The sequence below is a fragment of the Rhopalosiphum maidis genome, chromosome 4 (assembly GCF_003676215.2).
Source record: "Rhopalosiphum maidis isolate BTI-1 chromosome 4, ASM367621v3, whole genome shotgun sequence".
Classification (NCBI taxonomy): domain Eukaryota; kingdom Metazoa; phylum Arthropoda; class Insecta; order Hemiptera; family Aphididae; genus Rhopalosiphum; species Rhopalosiphum maidis.
In genome coordinates, this window is record NC_040880.1 from 40,869,813 (window position 1) to 40,893,002 (window position 23,190).

General features: G+C 32.4%; 1 protein-coding gene across 3 annotated transcripts; it reads left to right on the forward strand.

The window, feature by feature from the left end:
- Positions 1-344: 344 nt before the first annotated feature.
- LOC113559467 (ichor-like) lies at positions 345-20,448 on the forward strand. 3 transcript variants are annotated; one of them, XM_026965316.1, is made up of 4 exons: positions 345-777; positions 1,121-1,259; positions 11,980-12,242; positions 17,089-20,448. In XM_026965316.1, exon 4 carries the CDS (start codon positions 17,187-17,189, stop codon positions 18,744-18,746), a length of 1,560 nt encoding a protein of 519 aa, XP_026821117.1. In that variant the 5' UTR covers positions 345-777; positions 1,121-1,259; positions 11,980-12,242; positions 17,089-17,186; the 3' UTR covers positions 18,747-20,448. The 3 variants fall into 3 exon arrangements, with proteins under 3 accessions (XP_026821117.1, XP_026821115.1, XP_026821116.1); XM_026965314.1 differs by having other exon boundaries at positions 345-1,259; XM_026965315.1 differs by lacking the exon at positions 1,121-1,259.
- Positions 20,449-23,190: the final 2,742 nt, after the last annotated feature.

Below are 23,190 nucleotides of genomic sequence, written 5' to 3' on the forward strand. Positions count from 1 at the left end.
GTAACGCCGCCGCCGCGTGCGCGACTCCTACCAAAAAGGGGGACCGGTTCCGCCGCGGAGCAGGTAGAACGCGTCGTCGTCATATACCTATATATATATATATATATATATATATATATATATAAATACATAAGCGTATACACGCCGTACCCGTGTTTATATGGCATAAACCCACAGGTGGAAGAGAGAAGGGAAAAAAACGCGAGCCGCCGCGTTACCTCCTTTCCGCCCCACCGCGGCGGTGGCGGCGGCGGTGCCCCACCCCGCGGTCTCCCCGCCATGGACCCCCTGGCCGAGGCCCCGCTCGGTTGGACCGTCGGTGCACGCGCATACGCGTCAATACACTCGGTGCGCATAGTATCTCGCGGACGCGCCGGACGTGGATTTATGCCGACGAGCGGTCGAAGACGATAACTTTTTCGACAGTGTACACTGTATATGCCCACAGTACTTTGACTATACCAAACGTCGCCGTTTCCGTCGAGTTCATAAGTTTTTTGGCATTTTTTTTATTTTTATTTTTTATTTTCGGTGTGCTATAAGCGTCGAAGTCGTTTTATTTTCGCGATAATATATTTTTATATCTGTTCACTGTTCATTATAATAATATTATTCAAGTGCGGTGGTGTAGTGCGACGTATGCATACGAGTGTGTCTTAACCCAGCAGTGCGACCGTCTTCGGCAGACTTGTATATTCGGCGAATATATTATATATATACCTACCTACCGCAATTGTTTACGAAAAGCCTGCGCGATTACTTTTGATTGCTGTAACAGTAAGCTCGATTATTTTAGACATAAAACATACATACGCTGTAGTTTCATAAAATACATAGTGTTCCAAACGTCTGCCAGCTTATAAAAAAGCACAACTTTTACCTCCGAACCATTCCTACTCGATAATGATTTGTATTTTTCTTTGTTTGGAATTTCCAGCTCCAGAAGTTTGGAACACGTTGTATGTTTATTTTTAATTAGCAAAATGTCCCTCGGGAATTATCACTTTCCCGTATGCTTTCAACTTCCTTGCGATAGTTCCCTTTTCGTATCCTTAATTTATGGTCAATTCACATGTAGGTTCCACGAAAAATCCGAGGCCGATTTTTTCTGTCTTTACAGGTGAACAAATTCGAACATTTATTTTTTTTAAATCATGATCTGTAAACAAATATGACCTTGTGAAAAATAGCTATTGTTTTTATAATTTTTCTCGGGGTGAATGACCGTCGACGAGGACTCGCCCTTTAATGATCAACAGGTAAATTCATCAACAAACTTTGGATTACAATTTTTCCGTCGGTGATTTAAAGCACATTCTTCCGGATCTTTACTCGTGACCTTACAAACCAAATATTGAACTTATACATGAAATACAAATTCTTTCGTCCAATTTAATTCTCTATATTAGTGCGTCAAACATCCCTGTTGCATGAATATACCTATTTTTTTACATAAATATATATATACGATGGCTGATATCTTTATACACTTACCAGTTACCAATATTAATATAAATATATTTAGCACGAATGTACATATATATATATATATAATATACATATTTATATATATGCATAAAAAGCTTCCATTTGTATAATAACTATATTATTATTTTTTTTTCATCGAATAAAAATCCAATATACTTACTATATTTTGAAATAAAATAATAACAACATTAGTCAGTAATATTATGCGATTACTAATAATTTGCTTTGGCCCGGAGACTTTAACGACTGAATTCGTTCAATTCAAAATTGTGTTATAAAAAATTTGTTACTTATACATAAACACCTAAAATTGATCACATGCTGTTAAACTGTTTACCATATCCATAAATGTTGGCAAAACAAAAGATGCAAATTTCGTCTGTCAATTATTCATGTGTCCCGCAGTGTTACGTAGCTAGTATTTATATCATTTTATGTGTATAATATATCCGTGATCGAACAGACTACTCTTCGAAAAAAATTGAATTCGGATCTAGGGACATATAACATAAATTAGGTGCTCAAATAACCAGCATATTTGACTTCGGGGACATTCCGTCAACAAAATGCATGTTATATTATAATAGCCTACTATAATTAACGTGATTTTGGTCGTGTTTGTATAATATAGTTGTTGTGTTCGGCTTCCCGGACCTAGGTTCCCGCATCAGCAGGTGACATTAGTATAATTATCAGCGTTCATATAAGGTGATGTAGATAAAAATCTCCGCGAAGACTCTTTCATCCGGTTTAGATTTTTGTTCCGGGAAAAATCGTTTATCTTCATATCAATTTTGTTCCAATTGTCCACAGTACCTATACGAATATATTTGTAAATTTTTAATTTCAAACTTAGTTATAAATGAGTTTCAAAATTCAAGTATAAATCTATAAATTACCTATATTATGTATGTATCTGTGCGTTTATTCAGTTAAAATAATTGTATTTTTACAAAATAGATATTGTTAAATTATGTTACACTTCAGACATTTAAAGCAAAATATTTTGAATATTGTTGTCTATTAATTGGTTTAATATTTAGATAATTATGTATTAAATGTACAAACAATTAAAACCACATTAGGTTTGTATTGTTACTAATATAATTTTGTCGAATGGTTGGGTTCTAGAATTATAAGAAGAATAAAAATCATACTATTCGTACTCATGCGTCTTGAAGTTATGGGCCAGTGGGTCGAACGGCTGACCATCGTCAGCCAGTGGTTTCTATTATGTGCGCTCCGTTCAATTACAATTTGTAAATTAAATCCGTAATATATCTTAGAACAATTCATAATTTTATTGAAATATTCAGTACATAATAGTAATTTTATACGTATATACTTGTTACAAATAAGTTAGATTTTTTTGTAAACACAATACCGTATTTGTAGTGGATTATAGGAATCGTCCAATTTGGATCATTGAAAATAATTATTTAAATATATATATAATATTAAACATTATTTTAAAAAATATTATCTATAAATATTATCATTATTACATCAATCATTGAACCATTTAAAAAAAAATTATTTTATTTTAATTAGTTTGAGAACCAATTGAAGAGTAGGTGTGTATACCGTTATGTTTGTTGAGAATGTGGCACGTTATATTGTATATGTGTATGCCGCGTTGAGGTACTCACCTCGCACATACAAACACACACACCATAGCCGTAAACCAAGTGTTATCAATTTATAATATATTTCATTCATCAATGTTAAACCGAAAAAATAAGTATGATTGTGATAAGTATCAAAATTAAATTTGTTAATAATTTTTCTATAGTTTTATACCAATAGACCAAAAATGTTTTGAATTTTGAAGAAACATTCGTAAAACTCATTAAAAACATATTTGCTTCAATTTGATTAAGTTATGAATATTTAAGGACAATTCTGTAAAATGTGTTGCAATGTATTGACTATATTATAATTATTAACTAATAAAATTAAAAACTATTGAACATTCTTACCTATTAAACATTTATACCCATGTGTTTTCCCGATTATTTACTAAAGTACGTTTTATACGGCTCACGGGTTTTTCTACAGTAGACGGTTTAATCATTTTTTAATTAATGAAAAAATATCTAACTATAACGGAAATATTTTTATTAACAGGATTTAAAATTAATTTAATTAAATCACAAGTTACTGTGGTTTTCCTATTTAGAAAAATAAAATAATAATATATTTTACATAGGTAATTAACTAACTAATGCAATGCAATGGATTTATACACATAATAATATTACAGCTATTAAGCTTAATAATATGGTCTGATTAAGAATTGCAATTTTGTTAAAAATTAACAAATGATAACTGAATTACCTAGATGTATTGCTGTTCCTAATGATATTAAATAATTATTCCAAAATTATATACGGTATGTTCTAAAAGTACCGTTCGCTCGTCAGGAGGTCACTCGAAGTGGTAAAACTTCTTTAAATAAAATGCGTTGTTCAACAAAAATCGGGTTTTTGTGTATAGAAATTCGTAACATAATATTGGTAATTTTGGAATCGTATTTATATATGTATGTATGTATGTATGTATGTATGTATGTATGTATGTATGTATGTATGTATGTATGTATGTATGTATGTATGTATGTATGTATGTATGTATGTATGTATTTATGTATTTATGTTATCTTAACGTGAACATTTTAAATACTAAATTCTGTATAGTTTTACACAAACCAAACTCCTTAATTACAAACCTTAAACACTACTTTAACTGTTACTTTACAATCATTAAGAATAAAATATACATATATAGCATTATATACTTATGCCATCTTGTTTTTGCGCTGACATGTTTACAAACCAATAGATTTTGGTGTATTCTATAATAATATGTATTTTGTACGCACATACAATTTAGTAAATTAGTAGTTTAGTATCTTATATCTATGTCCTATAAATTTGTACTAATTCATTTTCTGTTTTTAATTTGTATTTTTCATACATCCACAGAAAATAAATAAATCTGTGCTTTTTTGAGATATATATTGTTAAAAATAAATGTATTATATTTCATAGTTGCATGCGTGTTAATAATGTAGAAAAATAATAAAGAACACAATATAACGTATAATTTAAAATTAAATAATCTAATTATATTTTTAAAGTCTATGAAAAATTATATAATCTCCGGTTTTAATTAAGGATATATATTATATCTGTATAATAGTTGAGACGATTGTCAAATCATTTTTTTGTTGAGTTTATTTTACACTATACGACACGTATACCGTACATACGAGTGTAATCTATATCTGTACTATATAAATGGTATTCAATCAATTAAATCCTCACGGTTTTTAATAAATATGCAATTCTCATAAGTCATAAGTCATAATGTATTTTCAATATATAATATCAAAGCAAATTAATTGTTTGCAATTTATAAAGTATAGTAATACTATAGAACCATAATAAAACTATTATATAGCGTTTATCGCAACCGCGCGTCCATACATTATATATTATACAAAATGGATGGTGGACGGATACTTAATATTATAATAATAATTATAATAGATATTAGATACCTATGTGCGGCACATTTATGACGAAAAAAAATTGTCTTTCTATTATGCGTCAAAAACTCGTATGTGTCTAGAACGAATCGTAAGTGATTATAGTGTTTTGTTTTAGAACGCAAAACATGAGGAGGGAGCTGGTGGGAAAGCCTCGGCGTGTAAGTCGGAAGAAATGTACGAATGTGTGTGTGTTTCGTGAGCGGAATAGTGTGTGGTAGGAAGAGAGGAGGAAGTACATGCGGACGATAAAAAGTGACAGTCCGGATCGTCGGCCAAGCTGCACGCGAACCGGGTTACCGTGTCATAAGTCTAGCCGGATGTTGTGCGAGTGTATATACACGTTTACATGTATGTATTTATTTATACGTATACATATGTGTGTGTATGTGTGTGTGTGTGTGTGTGTGTGTGTGTGTGTGTGTGTGTGTGTGTGTGTGTGCTGTACATATACTTCATACTATCCTGACCGTATGTCGCGTATATAAGTACGTATATATAATAATGAACAGATTCAGTAAAAGTATTCATTCTCCTCCACCCCCTCCAATTATTTTTTAGTCCCACCAGTCTATACTTCCCATACGTCCACCTATACATATTTATAATATACTGTATGCGTCCACGTAGTTAGATATACAAAACGTATTTATCTATACATAATATATGTATATTATACGCGTTGCATGTATAGTAAATGCCGCAGTATGTTATTCGCTCGACGATATATACCGCGATGATGTTGAACGGCTGACACCGCGAACAACGGTCACAAGAGGCTCATCCGGACTGGTCGCCATTTTTTTATATATTGTCTCGCGTATATAGTGATACATTGTTATTTTTTCTCTCTTCTTCTCGATGACGTCATTATACCCGCGTGTGTGTGTGCTGCTGCGGCTGTACCTTTATGGGCTTTATGCGGCCGTGGTTGTCATGTTATTATATATATATATATATATAATACGTATATTATACGTATATCCGAACGTGCGGGGGCCATCGACCGACATCGTGCATAAATCTATTTGCGGAGATTATTATTTTTTTCACGAATTCTTTGAGAATATTCTCGACGTTTTCAATATATACACCCGCGCGACACTATAATATAAACCTATTATTCAGATAAATGTTCACCCATTCCGCCGAAACGTGTACCTATATATTATATTATACGAGTTGTGTAGTAGCCCGCCGTAGGTAATTGTGCGCGTATTACTTATTCGTATACAATAACGTATCACCCTCGTTCCAAAACTATCACTCATCGTTGCCGAGTCATCGCGAATATTTCGTGCACAAATATGTATCGTGTAACATCGAACCTCAAAATATATACAGAGAAACACGTAGTCAATTAATATATATTATGTATAGTTATGCCTCATGCACAATTATTATATGATTGATAAACGTATGAATTGATTCGTCATTTTACGTACAAACATTTATGAGGTTATGCAAACCATTACTACATGTGTATACATACGAGTATATACATATAACCTATATATGTCTTCGAACTGTATATAACATAAAACATTATGTTAACGCAATAGTATTCACATTATTAATTTATATAAAATATAAAGATTTAAGTTAGGAGGAACAAGTAGTGAATTTGAATCGTTATTATTACACGATATATGATAAGGTATAATGAGTGATGGGTCCTACTGCAGTAGACATAATAATATAATATCACAAGTCTTATGAACACAGCGGGCGTTGAAGTCTTTAAAATAATTACTTCTGAATAGTATCTATAGGTGTAATTTTGTCTGTATAATAATGACATAGAAAAAATTATTATCATTCATAATTACGTATTGGTTTTACATTGTGATTGTGCAGTTATAATAAGTGTATACAAATATTGACACGAAATTGTTTAAGATATATTTTAACAATTAATAAATCATTGTTAAGATTTGTGCATTTTTTCTTTATATTCATTTTATATATACACTATATATTATTATATGTATGTGAGAACCTGTACACTTATCATTACGTACCCATTCAAATGACACTCGCACTAATTTGAATCATAAAATTAAAAATAAGCCGTGTCCGTGTTTTATTATTTTCCACGTAAAAATTATACTATATACCTACTATCTTGTCTATGGTTGTATTATTATTATTACCTTTGTGGCAATTCATATCTGGGCTGTTTCACGGTTGAACTGTATCCAACGGGCCCGCAAGTGGGTCAATGCTTTTTTCCTTCAATTTTTTTTCCCCGCAATCGATTGTCCGGATGACTGGTGACAGCTCTGTGGCGTCGGCGTATCGTGTCATTGTCTCCGGTCGTTTTTTTTTTACATTCGTTAATCATTCTATTTAGTCTATTATTCCGTCTGTATGCATTTGACAAACCGTTTTAGGAGTGCTGTTTTTGTTTTTTGTCATACGATGAAAATCCCGATTTGTAAGCGGAAACATCTCTGTTACACTATCTATTTAACTATAATATAGGTAGTATCGATAAATATTTTTCTGTTTGACCTTTATTTTTTGTGGGATAATATAATATGCTGTATTTTTAAGCATATAATATTTAGTCGACCACCATGTATGTATGTAACTATTGAAAAATACAAATAAATAAAGTTATTATATGACATAGCTATATATATATATATAAATAATGTGTACATGTAATACATAATATGTTTATAGTTAGTCATGTGTATAATGTATATACGTATTTTACAAGTGTCAAAAACATATAATAGATAATAAAGTATATTGAGCTCAATGCCGAAAATTATTTTTAAACAATAACGACGCCAAAATTATGAACACTTTAATGTGTAAGAATATCAGATAATTGAAAACCGGACTATAGATTGATAAAAAATAGAAAAATTACACTGTCCATGAATTTATTATTCACAGTAGCACACAATGAGAGGTGTTGTATATATAATATATATACATACTTTGGAATGTCCAAAGGGTTATGTAACTCGTAACTGACTCATTGACGACGTCGTCTTATGTCGTCACATAAAAAAATATTATTTTCGAGACATTTAGGTACGCACTAATTGCAATAATTGTAGGAACTATATATCAATACACCTATACCTAAGTGGCCAAGTAGGTATATAGTTTTGGTTATTTTCAAATGAATAAAAATGTAGATGTGTCTTTTTTAAGAACGCTTACCTACGAGCTAAATAAATGACACAGTTAATAAACAAAAAAAAATGTAGGTAAAAAGATTTTGTGGTTTTTTGGAGTTTTATTTACTATCAACTATCAAGGCAATAGCTAATAATAATAATAATATAATATAACGGTGGCTGAATTTAACCTCATCAGGTTATTGTATTGTCTCAATGTCTAATTATTCAGTTACGATAGTTACAACACATGTTCATTACGTCGACAATAAGTGTATATACGTATATAAACACTATTAACCATCAAGTCAATTTTCTCGTCTGATCAATTGCGCATGAAGCGTATAATATACCTAGCACGTCGATATAGACCCTTCGAGCCTTGGGAATCGTTTGGTATAACGCGTCTGCACGGCCTTAGACGTTTGGCAGTATATACGCATTATAGTTTCTGTGCATATATTACCTTCCCGGCGAAGCTTAAGGTCTCTCTCCAGACGGCGTATACACATCAAAATTCTTCACTATTCCGCGACGGAATTTATAAATCAATAAGATAATTGTCCTTTTCCCGAACTATGCGTGAGGTGTCCTTCGAACTATATACAGCGCGGACAAATTATCCCGTTACGATCGTACGGCGTACGCATATGTGTATTAAAACTGCGCAGCTGGAGTAGCGAATCTGTAGACTGACTGCAAGGTTAGGTCGTGTTGGGTTGCAGGGTGGTCGTATATATATATATATAACATGGTTATAATAATAAATATTATATTATACGTGGGCAGATCCTCTTTCCATAATACACTATGTAGTTAAGCACAGACAATAACATAATCCGTACCGTTACAAATTTAAGGGTAAGAGCAACAAAAATTAGGCTGTTGGGTGTACGAGGCAACCGGGATGACGCGTCATATCGAAAAACGATGATATATCACACCACCAATTGTATGGTAAATGTTATTATTATTATATAACTACTATTTTACTACCTGCCACTACCGAGAAATTTGGGTCGAATCGCCACCGTTCACTATGGGGGACTTATCGAGCCGAACCCGCACAACGCTGCAGAAAGAGAGAGATGCGCACCGATGAACATATATATGAATATGTGTGTGTATATCGTATAGTAGCGGACAAAAATTTTCTTTTTTTCAAACTGTTGTACACCCGAAATAGTAATAAAAATATATATGTGTGTGTGTGTGTGTGCATTGGTACCGTTAAATTATTGGCTGGTGTGTGGTGGCGAACCGACGGCAATCATTGTGTACACCATACACAACACACACACACACACACACACACATATATATATATATTCGCTTCAAGGGTATACGCATTACACTCGTAAATACGTACGACGTTGATAAATTGTTTTGCACCGCAATATGTGCGACAAGCACTCTGCAATGTAATAATAATAATAATATTGCACGTGTCCAACAAAAATCGCTTTGTCGTCCGACCGATTTATATACCTATATACATAACGTATGCTTATTGTTCTGGTCCATTTGATATTATTATTATTCTTTTAACCAACTACGAGTTTTTGCCACAGCCTACACACGTTCCAACCGTATGTCCAAACGCAGTGGGCGGTTTGTGTGTGTGTACATATTATATCTACAATGTGTTAACATCCTACCCGGGATCAGACCTTTTTATTGTAACAATTTTCTGGTCGACGGTCGTTGAAAACCGTTTTGTTTGCGATCAAAGACGTACATTTACCCTCCAATATAACGTGAATGTGACCTGCCGCCGACACAACTTACTGTAAAGGCTGTTCGCGGATGGTACGAGCAAATTATAAAATTTAAATTGTCTCCGCGTAACACCCGTTTAACGTTTTTAACGTTACTCGCGTACTCGCATTGATCTTTTTTACCATTCCGGTATCCTTACATATATACACTACGCGTTAGGTTAGATGTACGATGGATGTATACACTTCCCATTAAAGTTATTCGATTGTTTAATATATAGGTGCATGTCGATTTTAGGATCGGATTTATAACATGTAAATTATCTAAAGGTATATTTAGTAATATAAATTCCTTCGATATTTAAAAAAAAATCAAATTCAATTAATTATATATACAAAATAAATAAATAAAAACTAAATTTGCTAATTATGATAAAGTACAGTTGGGAAAGTTTAATGATACGCTTTATCAGAGCAGTATTGCAACTTTTGAGCAATACAAATTATAAGTCTATGACATGTTTAAATTTAGTCTTAACTTAAAATTATTGAAACATAAAATTGATCAAAAAATAATATTAAAGTTAACGTTGATTTATTGGTAAAAGTCAATAAGTGCAAGTGAAATTTAAAAATGTTTTAGTAAGAAATTATTACTGTGGGAACTTGCATACAAAAAGGTAGTATCGCAGTGGAATTTACAACCACCAATTTGATATATATAAATATATATTATACACCTGAATTCTATAATTAAATCATTTTATTTTACTAAGAGCATTAAGTAGGCACAATTGGTCGAGTATCATTTGACAGACTGTAGGAACATTTTAAATCATAACAATATTATTTCTTCCTATTCGAACAAAAGCATGAAATTACCTTTTTTTATTTTATATATTACTTTTCATGTAGTAGGTTCATATATTATTATAACGAATATAGGTACACAATACACAATTTAAGTGACAATCATTTTTTTATATTAATTATCACTTATCACGAAGTTAAGTTTTTGTTATTAATTTATACTGAATTTTTCTTACATACAACCAGTTTTAAATGTATAGATCCAAACGTCAAGTTATTATTGTTATCAAAATGTAATTGATTTATAAACATTATTCTTTTTACTCTTTATCAATATATTATCATATGCTGCGTTATGGTTGTAATAGTTTATTATTTAAATAAATTATATTATGATTGTGATTTATAACAAATTATAATAATCAACATTAAATATATAGTTAAACCGAACTTGATCCTTATAATTTTATCCCGGAAACGATTTCGGTTTGGATGCGAAAAATTACACATGATTTACGGAAAAAAGTGTCTGGTAAATTGAAAAATAAACAGGAAATTATCTATTCTACTATAATTACATTATTTTTATACACATTATTTTAAATATAATAGTTTAAAATATAAATAAATATTAATATTATTAAAATTAAAATACAATAACTTTCTCCTTTTAAATATTTTTCTATACTTATCTTTTAATTTTTCCGTCGCGATAACGTTGACGTAATTCAAGTCTTTTTCATTAGTTGTTGATTTTCATTCCTGGTGGTATACTAACGTCCCGCAATAATGGTTTTGTTCTATCACTCAAACGTCCTAAATAGGTTGCAATACATGACAGCGATAATAAATACTATTAATACTAACGTGCATTACAATATTCTTATAATATTTTTTCCATTTTCAAAATATATTTTCTGATAGAAATTTTACCAGAATTTTGTCAATGATTCTTGTACACAATATTACACATAAACATTTTCTTTTTAATTACACAACTTTACCTACTTACTTATAAGTGATAATTTATTATATGTATACGTGCAGTGTAAACACGTTTGTATATAATATTATAATTTATAGGCTATACAAGTATAGATACGTCAGAATACTTTGGAACACTAACGCTTATTGCTTCCTTTTTACTTAATACATTATAGTTTTTATGTATACGCATTTATTGAACAATTGGTATAATATATTTGTGTTTTTTTTGTTTTTTTTTTTATGTTTTTGTTTTCATTCTTGCTGTCTTTGTTGTTGTGGTGCACTTCAGGACAAAAATCGACTTCTGTCACAATTTCTGTCGATCTGCCGCATCAGTGGACCAACAGCATCAGCGCCAAGTACGGTGCAATATTAGAGACAACTACACATTACGTCGTCGACGACTAAAACTGCCATAGCCGATACCCAACAGCCGTGGTATTATGCGATTTTCGTGCGCGTCGGTGTTTCATCGGTCGAGATGAAATCGTCCGACGACGACAAGCACTGCGTCGGTCCTCGCAAACCACAAATTCCAACTGATTCTTGGAAGTAAGTCAACATTGATATATTCATTTACGATTGTATATTATGTTATTCACATACTTAATAAAATATACAATTTCCAAGCATATGAACAAAATTAAATATCGTTCAGAAATAAGTATTTATAATTATTTATAATAATAGTTAAATATTTTAATTCGACGACTGTAACCAATAATAACTAATAAGTTATTAGGCACTGAAAAACTTACGTATAATAATAATAATAATAAATCTAAATAATTATTTACATACATCATCCATCAAATAACAATCATCATTATAGAGTATATTATAAAATTAATTAATTATTTTTTTTATGCCTGAATAAATTTAATTTTTATGGTAGACCTACTTTTTGAAATACTAACAAAAAAATGTACAATTATTAATCTTTTACTGAATCGTACCTTATAAATTCTAATTAACATTATCATTCTAAAAACATTAGGTTTATACAATTATAACACTAATATTATTTAGGTTAGTAGATTATTCAAATTATTAAAAATATAGCTAGACCTAAAAAACTAGAATGTAGATTGTAGAGTGTATCATCTTTTCATCTATATTTTATATTGTGGTTATTATAATCTAGTACATCTATACATTATACCTATATGACTATAAAGGTACATAAAGCAATACTTCTCATTTAGAAACATATAAAAAATATAATTAAATAATCTGACTATTGTTGGATAAAAAGAAAAACTAATGAAATTTATATGCAAAAATTTATATTCATAAGTTATTCGTTATGATTATTAGAAAAAGTAATATTGTTTAATATTACATTGAGTTTATTAAAAATGTATTTATACAATATTTGTTGTCATGTTGCTTTATGGTAGCATTTAAAAAATATAATATTGTTAAAACGAAATACATCAACCAATCTATAATAATGTAATATACTTTTTAAATATATAATTAATGGTTTCTTGAACACGTATTTTTTTAACATGTATTAAAGCCTAATTTAAATAAGAAATATAGCCTAAAATATTAAAATTAATGATTATAATAATCAACGAATATTTTTAATCATAAACGTATAAAACGTATAGTTACATTTGTATATAATTAATGTTTTGTTACTAAAAAATAATATTAAGTATTTAGTAATATTTATTATTTGGTTTTTTTTACGTGTACCATATTTTTATTTTTTATATGTTGACTGGAGATACCTATAGAGTCTATAAATAACAAATAACTTGTAAATTTGTTAATAAGTTAAAAAAATAAAATATTATGGATTATACATTGAAATTAACTAAAATATGTATGAATCTTTTAATGTTTTAAAAACATATTTAACATTTGATTTGATTTATTATAAATACATCGCAAGTATCTATAGGTAAGACCTATAAATGTAGGCTTTTCTTAAAATAACACTTTTAAATTATTATTAGCGGAACGATGAATACATTTATTTTATAAGTATGTGTTTTTAGATATTATTTTTATGATCTTCTTTAGGAAGTACTTCAACCTGCGGCTTTAGGAGTAGTTTCTAGTAGAAAATTCGATTTAGTTGATACTGTTATGGGGATCTCAATTCAAAAGTAAACATTTCAGGCAATATAAAAAACATTATAACAAAACTGATATTTTTACTCAATACTAGTTTTTGACAATATCAATATTGTTTTTTTGTCCTAGTTCGAAAATAAATAAATGTACCTACAAATATTTTTTGATAACTGTTCAAAGTTAAAATGTCAAAATAAATCATAAAAATTAAAAAAATTTGCACATAATTGGTAGTAATTACTTTAAAAATGTTTGTATTTATTTTAAGCTACTTATAATACGTCTAAGATCTGTATAGTCACTTATAGAATAACAGCTAGTAATAACTTATATTACATGAAATAATATTATAATAATTAGTATTTAATGTATATAATCAATTAGTTAAATTTATCATAATGCCAATAGTAATAAAAATATGAGTATATAACAAATTAAAAAATAAGTTATATAGTCCATCAGAGTGACAAACCGTATGCACTTGGAATAGTTTTTAGTATGGAATAATTTATCATTGAATTCAAATTTAACACATCCACTATAGTGAACTACTCAATGACAAGGTACTCTCGACACCTTCTATACAGTAGAGCAACTTACCCGGTTTTTATTAACGGTTTCAGTACTGGGAAATATAAACATTTAGGTAGGTAAACGGGCAAACGGCAAACAATTTAATGTCACATTCCCAAAAACCACACATATGTAATATGTTTATATATATATATATAATTTACTGTAAAAAACTGACCGCCAAAGCCATTGACAGCTACTATTCTACGACTCTACCTACTACCAGCTGTATATTATAGTTGTTCCTAAGTCATCTATACCTAAAATCATATTATAAAGTGGTCTTGTAACAAAACAAAAAAAAAGGTTCTTAAATATTTTTAGGTATGTCTAGACTCTGGATGGTTTAAGAATCCATTTATTTATGTCACAATGTTAATCTTATACTCTTATTCGTTTTTCAATTTGGTATATGTACTGTTATTATTTATTATGTAGGGACGAGACACATAAATTCTACGAATCTCAATTCTAGAAATTCTCGTGGGTTGATATTAAAAAGAATTTAAAATGAATCGTTTTTTAATTACATTTGAATTTTAACCAAGAAACTTAGTCTTAATCCATCTAAATAAAAATCATAATTCGTGATACTAATTCTATTAAATTTCACTGATATTTTTCATAATTAAATTATTATGAACAAAATCTTGATCATTAATTTTTAGAATTTCTTAGTTATGTTAGAATGCTGATTTCAAATTTGATGATATTATTTCCATGATTATATTCAATGAAATGAATATATTCATTTTTTTTTTTATCAATGAGTACTTCTTTTTCAAGTTTTTAGAATAATTCTTAAAAAAATTGTGACAGATAAGACACAAAAAGATAATCTATAATCTTAAATTATTCAGTTTTTCTGAATTTATTAGTTAAAATATTATAGTTTATATACCCCTCACCACCACTAAATGCACACTATACTGTCATTACATAAATATTTTTTGCATTTGCAATTCACAAAAGGTTGTGCGAAAAAATACCAAAACAAAAAGAATAATTAAAAAAAAACCAAATTAAAATCAAAAAAGTTTATGTTTATTAAAATTTGGTTTTTTCCGGTTACCGGTTACTACATAATCTATAGCAGCGGTGTATATTTTCTTATCAACTAAATATACACACGGAGACTGACCGGTTTCGTTAGATTTATTTTTTTATTTTCATTTAATACATAAATATCTACAAATTTGAGTAATACGTATCGTAGACAATCAGTAAAAATAAAACACAGACAGGTTGGTAGGTGCATACAACCCGGTAACGTATATAACATTGCTATTCAGTATCGTATAATTCGTATTTCATAAATAATAATGTGTAGCATTGTAGTTGTATAGGTATTTATGTATCTCGCGGTCACCAATTGTTATTTTAATTTGTCACGTTTATCAAATTGTAAATCTACAGACGATGTGTATGAATATGACGTACTGCTAATAACGCTTGATCGAGTAAACCTTAAATTCGTTTCAGAGATCTATACTACAAAAGAAAACGCGAACACAGAATTGGCACCAAATTTGTACGTTACAAACAGTTCTACTTTCTATTGTAGTTTCGATTTTATCATCGTGAGGTTATTATAAAGTAATGATTGTACTCCCTACTATTTATTATTATAGCGAATAATTTGCCTATGCTATAATTCATTGTTTTTATTTTTAAAAATAAACAAACTTGAATTTTAAGCCTAAACTGGTATGTTATATGTAATAGTCAATAGACGTTGAAAACAAATATAGGTAATCGAGAATTTCAAGGAAGAAATTGATTACGTACATCGATACGTATCTGGTTCAATATTAAGCGATCAAATCATTCAGTGTATCAGCGAAAGGTACTGCGTATCTGTATCGGGATTTTACTTCGATTGATTATTGAATTTTTCTTCTTTAAAATCTTGAATATTATTGCGCCTGTTGTATAATGCTGTTATAAAGTACTTATTCGATATTTTTTTAGTATATGATACGATTTTACGAAAGGAATTTTATTCGGGTGATCTATTAGGTGACTAATAATAATACTTAGATCATTTTTTTTTTTATTCATATAGGAAAACATTATAAAAAAACCCGTTATTATATTTATTAAATTATACAAAATAATTATAACGTAGGCAAATTAATAATATGTAAATAATCCTTATTTTTATTTTACTTATCATTAAACGGTCATATATGAATTTAGTTAATGATTGTATTTTATATGTTCTTAACTATAAACGACTGCAGTAGGCAGATACATTTTTTAGTAAACTGTCCTTTGAGACAGTCAAATTGTCATTTGAATTAATCAGTTATTCATCAATCAAAAATATTACATTATTTACATTATAAGCTATTGTTAGATAGAAAAAATCTGTTTATTTAAACTGTAAACTAACGGAACTTGGTTAATGAATACAATAGCACACATTTTAATGTTGTTGACTATTTATATAAAATATAAATCGTGTATGTATACAAAATATGTTGGAACCGTTTGTACAAAATCTTTAAAATTGTATACAAAACATAACAATTAAATTGGTCCGATCGGATTAAACGGTATATAAATAACACGTACCTATCATCGGTCTTGTTGCTCACTATTGTACTTATTATGATCATATATACCAATATACCCATTACCTATACACAAACACTACACAAAAAAGGTTTATTTTTGTGTGTACACAATAATCTATACATTTTTATTAACATGAGTGGGGCGGTTTTTGTTACAGGAGCGCTGGATGATAGTACCTGTCGGGGCGGCGAATCTATAGAACCACCCCAACTGGATCCCGAGTGGCTGAGGGCGGAGACCAGCGGCGACCCCGTTATGCGGCTATCCAACGGCAGCGAAGCGACCACGGACTCCATGGTTGAAATGTTGCAGTTCAACGAGCACTTCCTCGACGAGGACGGCACCAAATTCATGTTGAATCCCGCCGAGCTAGAAGACCTGCTGGGACGCGATCAGTACGCCGCCGACGGTTCACCGATCGCCGTGTCAGTGCAACAACAACAGCAGCAGCAACCACACCTCCACGGCGGTCACCACCACCACGGCCATCACCACCAACAGCCGAACGGCGTCGATCAACCCAACACCAAGCCCACCGCGAATTTCGCCGACCTCAAACCGCTGATGCCGTTCCACACGATCACGGAGCGCGTCAACATCAACGGCATACCCGGCCACCACTACCAGTCGATCGCGTCCAACAACCGGGTGGCCGAGAACAACAACAACACGGCCACGGCCAACAACAACATGTACTACCAAAACGAATACCTGGTAACGTCGTCCACGAACGCGGGACTGACCAAGTTCAAGGAGGAAGACACGTTTGTCGACAATCAGTTCGACGAGTTCGAGATGCTGATGGGCAGCCCGTCGTTCGGGCCGGACACTACGGTGACGGCCAGCGGCGACCACCCGGCCGTGGACGGTCCCGACGAGTGGCTGAGCGTGGGCGACGACTGGACGTCGTACGAACACCCGAACGGTTCGCCGCAGGACAACAAGGCCGGCATACTGTCCGACGTCACCATACACGACCTGGTGGCCAGTTCCCAGTTCCCTGGCATGACGAACGGAGGTGCCGGCGGAGGCGGCGGCGCGGGAGGTTATCACCAGCAGCCGCCGTCGTCCATGCAGAAACCGCTGTACCAGCAACAGCAGCAGCAACAGCAACAGCAGCAGCAGCAACAGCAACAGCAGCAGCCCCGCGAGCTGGTCACGTCCAACGTGCCGCCGCCCGCGCCCCGCCCGGCCGCCGCGGCGTTCATGCCGCTGCTCCAGAGCCGACTGCAGAACGGGCCGGCCAACAAAGCGCCGCTCCAAGACGCCGGCAGCTATCACATGGACTGCGCGTCGTCGCCGTCGTCGTCCACCCCGTCGTACCTGGCGCACAGCCCGACCAGTCACGTGGTCAGCACCACGGACCTGGGCGGTTACATGCCGTCGGCCGCGGCCGCCGCCGCAGCCGCTGCAGCCGCCGCCGCCGCCGCGTCCGTCCACAGTTCGCGGCCGTCGCCCGAATTCGCGCACACCACCACGCCCGGCCAGGGATCGCACATGACCGCGAAAAAGTCGCGGAACAGGAGCGGCAAGGCAAAGGGTAGCGGAGGTGGCGGAGGGGGCGGTGGGGGCGGCGGAGTCGCCGCCCGGAGCACAGTGGTCTACTGTTCGGACGGCAACGTGGCCAGGGAACGGACCGTGCACAACTGTCACATATGCAACCGCGGGTTCCTGAACAAGAGCAATATCAAGGTTCACCTGCGCACGCACACGGGCGAAAAACCGTTCCGGTGCGAGGTGTGCCAGAAAGCGTTCCGGCAGAAGGCCCATCTCATCAAGCACGCGCAGATCCACAAACGCAGCGGCCGGGACTGAGTCCGGCCGTCGTACGTCGGCGGCGACCACCACCCCGCGGGACGTCGGGCCGCAGCAGGTACCGCACATTGACTATAATATCGTATGTTACGATAACGCGATTATTTCTATAATATAAATACGATAATAATAATGATAATAACGTGCCCGTATCACATTACTTTACTGTACTTACTCTTAACTAATTGTCGCTTACGACCTTTTGCCCGTTCGGCAGCCGCGCGCGATCGTCCCACGCCCACCACATACGTAGTAACGTTTAATAAATGCATTTTGACCAAAGACTCTAAACAATAATTCGATGATTATTATTTTATTTCGGATTTTTTTTTTATATTATTATTATTATTATTATTATTATTATTGTTATTATTATAATCGTGTCCTCGGCAGCGTACGTCGATCCGTTGGCTTTTTAACAACAGCGTATGCAAAGTCGTTCTATTTATCGTACCTATATAAATATATATATGTATATATTTATATTGTGAAATGTGTACGCTTAGGGTTGAATCTCAACGGTGATATTGAGATGGGTGTAAACCTACTTAGACCTGATAATAATATTATGATTGTGTATATGACGAAGAACGCGGGCAACGATTTAAAAAAAAGTACAAAATGTAATTGATCGTGAATTATTGTATATTAATTCGTCTTTATTATTATTTTTATTCGTATCATCATTATTATTATTACGTCTTGTATTTGATATTATTATTATTATTATTATTATTATTATTAATATGAATTATGATTATTATTAATATTTTTATTGTTATAACTTGTAAGTATTTTTCGAGCGTGTATCGCGTCATTGCACGTACGTTCACGCGATTAATTTATATATTATATATTATTATTGTTTTGTTTGTTTGTTATTTATTCGGTGTTCTCCTGCGCTATCGCAAAACACTATAATCGTTTTGGAAAAACTTTATATTAACCTCAAACATGGTTTTTTCGTTCTCTTTACTAATTTATTTATCGTGTCGATCGCAGAGAACACCTATATATATTATATATATTATGTAATGTAGTGTAGGTATATTGATGTTAATTTTAGTTTTGAGTAGTCTCTTATATATATTCACTTGCAATTTGTTGTTTTACGAATCACTTTACTACTTGTGCTATTGTACATAATACATATGTAAGTTATTATATAATTATTAATTATTATTTATCATTGGGCGTAGTTATAAATCGAAATTGGAATCGTACGAAATTATTACAATTTCCGTGTATGTATTTTACATGTGAACTATATACATACGTTCCGAATTTTAAACGGCCTGTTTTGTTTTGTACTTATTTATTTGTGTTTAATTTATTTAGTTTATTTTTGTATTCGTCAAATTTTTTTTATAACACCCGTATACCTATATATTTATAATATCTCAATAGTCGTTAATTAATAATTACTGTAATGGTTTTAAGGTTAAAATTGCATATTTATCGTTTTATCTTTCTGTTGTTGGACCTACCGGTATACATGATTTGTTTTTATACAATAAATAAACAATAAGGATTAATAATTGTCAACAGTATATATTATAATATAATAACGCGATATTATTGTTCTCAATAATTGATCATTTTTTTGGAAAGGTGTACCAGTCTTCCGATTCTTATAGCTATGTTTGTGTGTGTTATTAAAAAATACAGAAATCCGTTGTAATATATAAAATATATATATTTATGAAAATATCTTTTTCCTTTATTTGACAATACACAAACGTGAATATGATGCGTGTCATCATGTACGAGTGGTCCGGTGTGTCCCGAACTCTCGACTCCTGACGCAGCGCGATATATCTTCATAACGTACTACACAGACGAGGAAAACCATAACAATTTTAATGAAGTCTCTCTCGGTGATCACAGTATATAACTCTCTCTGTGGTGTATGTATATACATGTGGTATTTTGTCATAAATATCGGTTTAACCGACCAGACTTTACTAAATTCTCTAAATTTTAGTCTATATTTACGAATTGAAATATATTTAATTGTAAGACTCTATAGAAAAATAGAGTACAGTGGACTTTAAACTTTGAGGGATTCGAATAACATTAAAAAAAAACATCATCTATTATTGTTATTACTTACTTCAAACTGCTAAATTATAATGTTTTTTTTTATTTGAGATGACATATTATAATATATTTTATTGTATGAAATATATATATATATATATATATATGATTATATATCATACAATATATTACCTACATTAAATTTAATATATCATTAACATTTAACTATGTACTGTGTCTAGACTCTAGGCACAAGCGAGAGAGAAAATAAACCTTCGCCTCGAAAATGAAGACAAAATTATAACAATTTATTATTTAACGCGTTTGGTGACCTCGATTCACACGGTTGCGCGCGTTCCTTCAATCCGTACCGAATCCACAATCTAAACCAGCAAGTGTATTTTTTGGTAGCTAATATTCTAATATTGTGCCTGTATATAAAATACCTCAGAGTCCCAGAGAGATCGTTTGTGAAGGCGATAGTTGTAAGTTCCGTGTACGGTTTAATCAACAACGAAAATACGAGATGATAACAGAGTGATGGGTCAGGTAGAAATTTAAATATATCTTTTGGTCTGAGAATGATGTTTTTTCGCCTTTGGAACAATTTGATTATTTTGCGTACGAATATTTCCTGAAAATATAATCGACCTAACCTAAATAATATTATATGTCTATCACGCCGAATACAAGTCACTGATTTGGAAGGTAATACCGAATAAATTGTTCGAAGTATTCGAATCTCTGGTTGTGAATTATTATACTAATCGAGAGTACTGGTTTTTAAATAACCAATTTTAATACAAAAATGTTGGCGAATCTCGCGCCAGTAATAATAGTAGCCACTGCGTGTTCACACCGTGCAATTTAATATCAATGTGATGTATAATGTGCAGTAAACGATACGCGGATATTGTGGTGGTCGTCGTCGTCTTCGACCGTCGTCATTGGCGGGAACAAAAACGAAAGAAAGAAAGAAAGAAAGAAACCACTTTTACCTCGTCCGCGCTCCGCAGTAACCACGGCTAACGTATATATTGTAACACATTGACCTACTAAACACGCATCTCGTCACGGCTACGCGCATCGTGCGGTTGTCTTCGTTCCGACGACGCGAAATGAGCCGGATATAAGGACTGCAAGTGTGTATACCTACACACATGAACGTGTATTATAGGTATACATAGTATAATACATAAGCATAATCCTATTTGAGAGAATGTGCGAAAGTGTGTGTGTGTATGTGTGTGTGTGTGTGTGTGTAGCAAGTACCTATGTCTCTGCGAAATTTCGGTGACCGCGATGTGGGAGCTGCTCCGATCGAAATATTCGCAAATCCTCAAATCCTCTACCAATATTTTATTATTATTATTATTATTATTATTATTACTATTATTATACAGTAGACACTTTTGGCACAAATCTAAATACTGTTGTCAAATAAATGTTTTCCAAAATCGATTTGTTCCTATACATATTTACTATATATATAGCATACACTTGCGTGTATGCGTACAATAGGATGTCGTACCCCATCCATATACAAACGCGTGTGGTGCATATACACAAGAATCGGGTCGCTTTCCCTCGACCATAACAAGTTTTTGATAATCGCACGTTTGATAAAATAATAATAATAATGTAATAAAACACCAATACTTGTCAGCCAGTTTTTCATTAATAAAATTTAAAAAGTGTACCTACCACCTTATTTCATCCCTCCTCTCACCAATAATATTACATTTTACCTACATAAATTGATTATTATTAAGACGGAACGTTAATATATTTCTATAAAGGTGGTGTATACAATTAAACGAATACAAAAATACGAAATATGGTATAGAAGGTATACTGTTTGTAAAAATGATATTATAACAAAATGCTATGAGTTTTTGTTAAATCGGTAGGTTCATTGTCGGTATTCGATTGAAGCGACAGAGTTTTTCGATGTTTTTAAATTAATCTGTTAATAAACTATACTTATACTATATAGACATATTGTGGTTATCCAAGCAGGTCTATCCCTTTTTTCCCTTAAAACATCTATAGGTACGTTTATTCAAATTCTGATTTTTCTATAGTATCTACTGCATTGGCGTGTTCAGCATAAAATAATTGAGTAGGCCAGTTTTGTTCTGTAGTGTGTAAGTGAGCTTATAACAATTAGAGAAGATTTTTCCTATCACATGGAACCAAATATAAAATTTGGGTAGATCCGGGCCTAGTCGGCCTACCCTGTAAACACGCCACTGATCTAGTGCTCTGTGGAAGTGTTGACTGTAAACAATACGAATTGTACTATTTTTATTCTTATTGCACATAAACTTAATATCTCAGAAAATGGACATTAGAATTTTGATTAAAAAGACATTAAAATTTTCAATAGAATTATTTGTTTCAT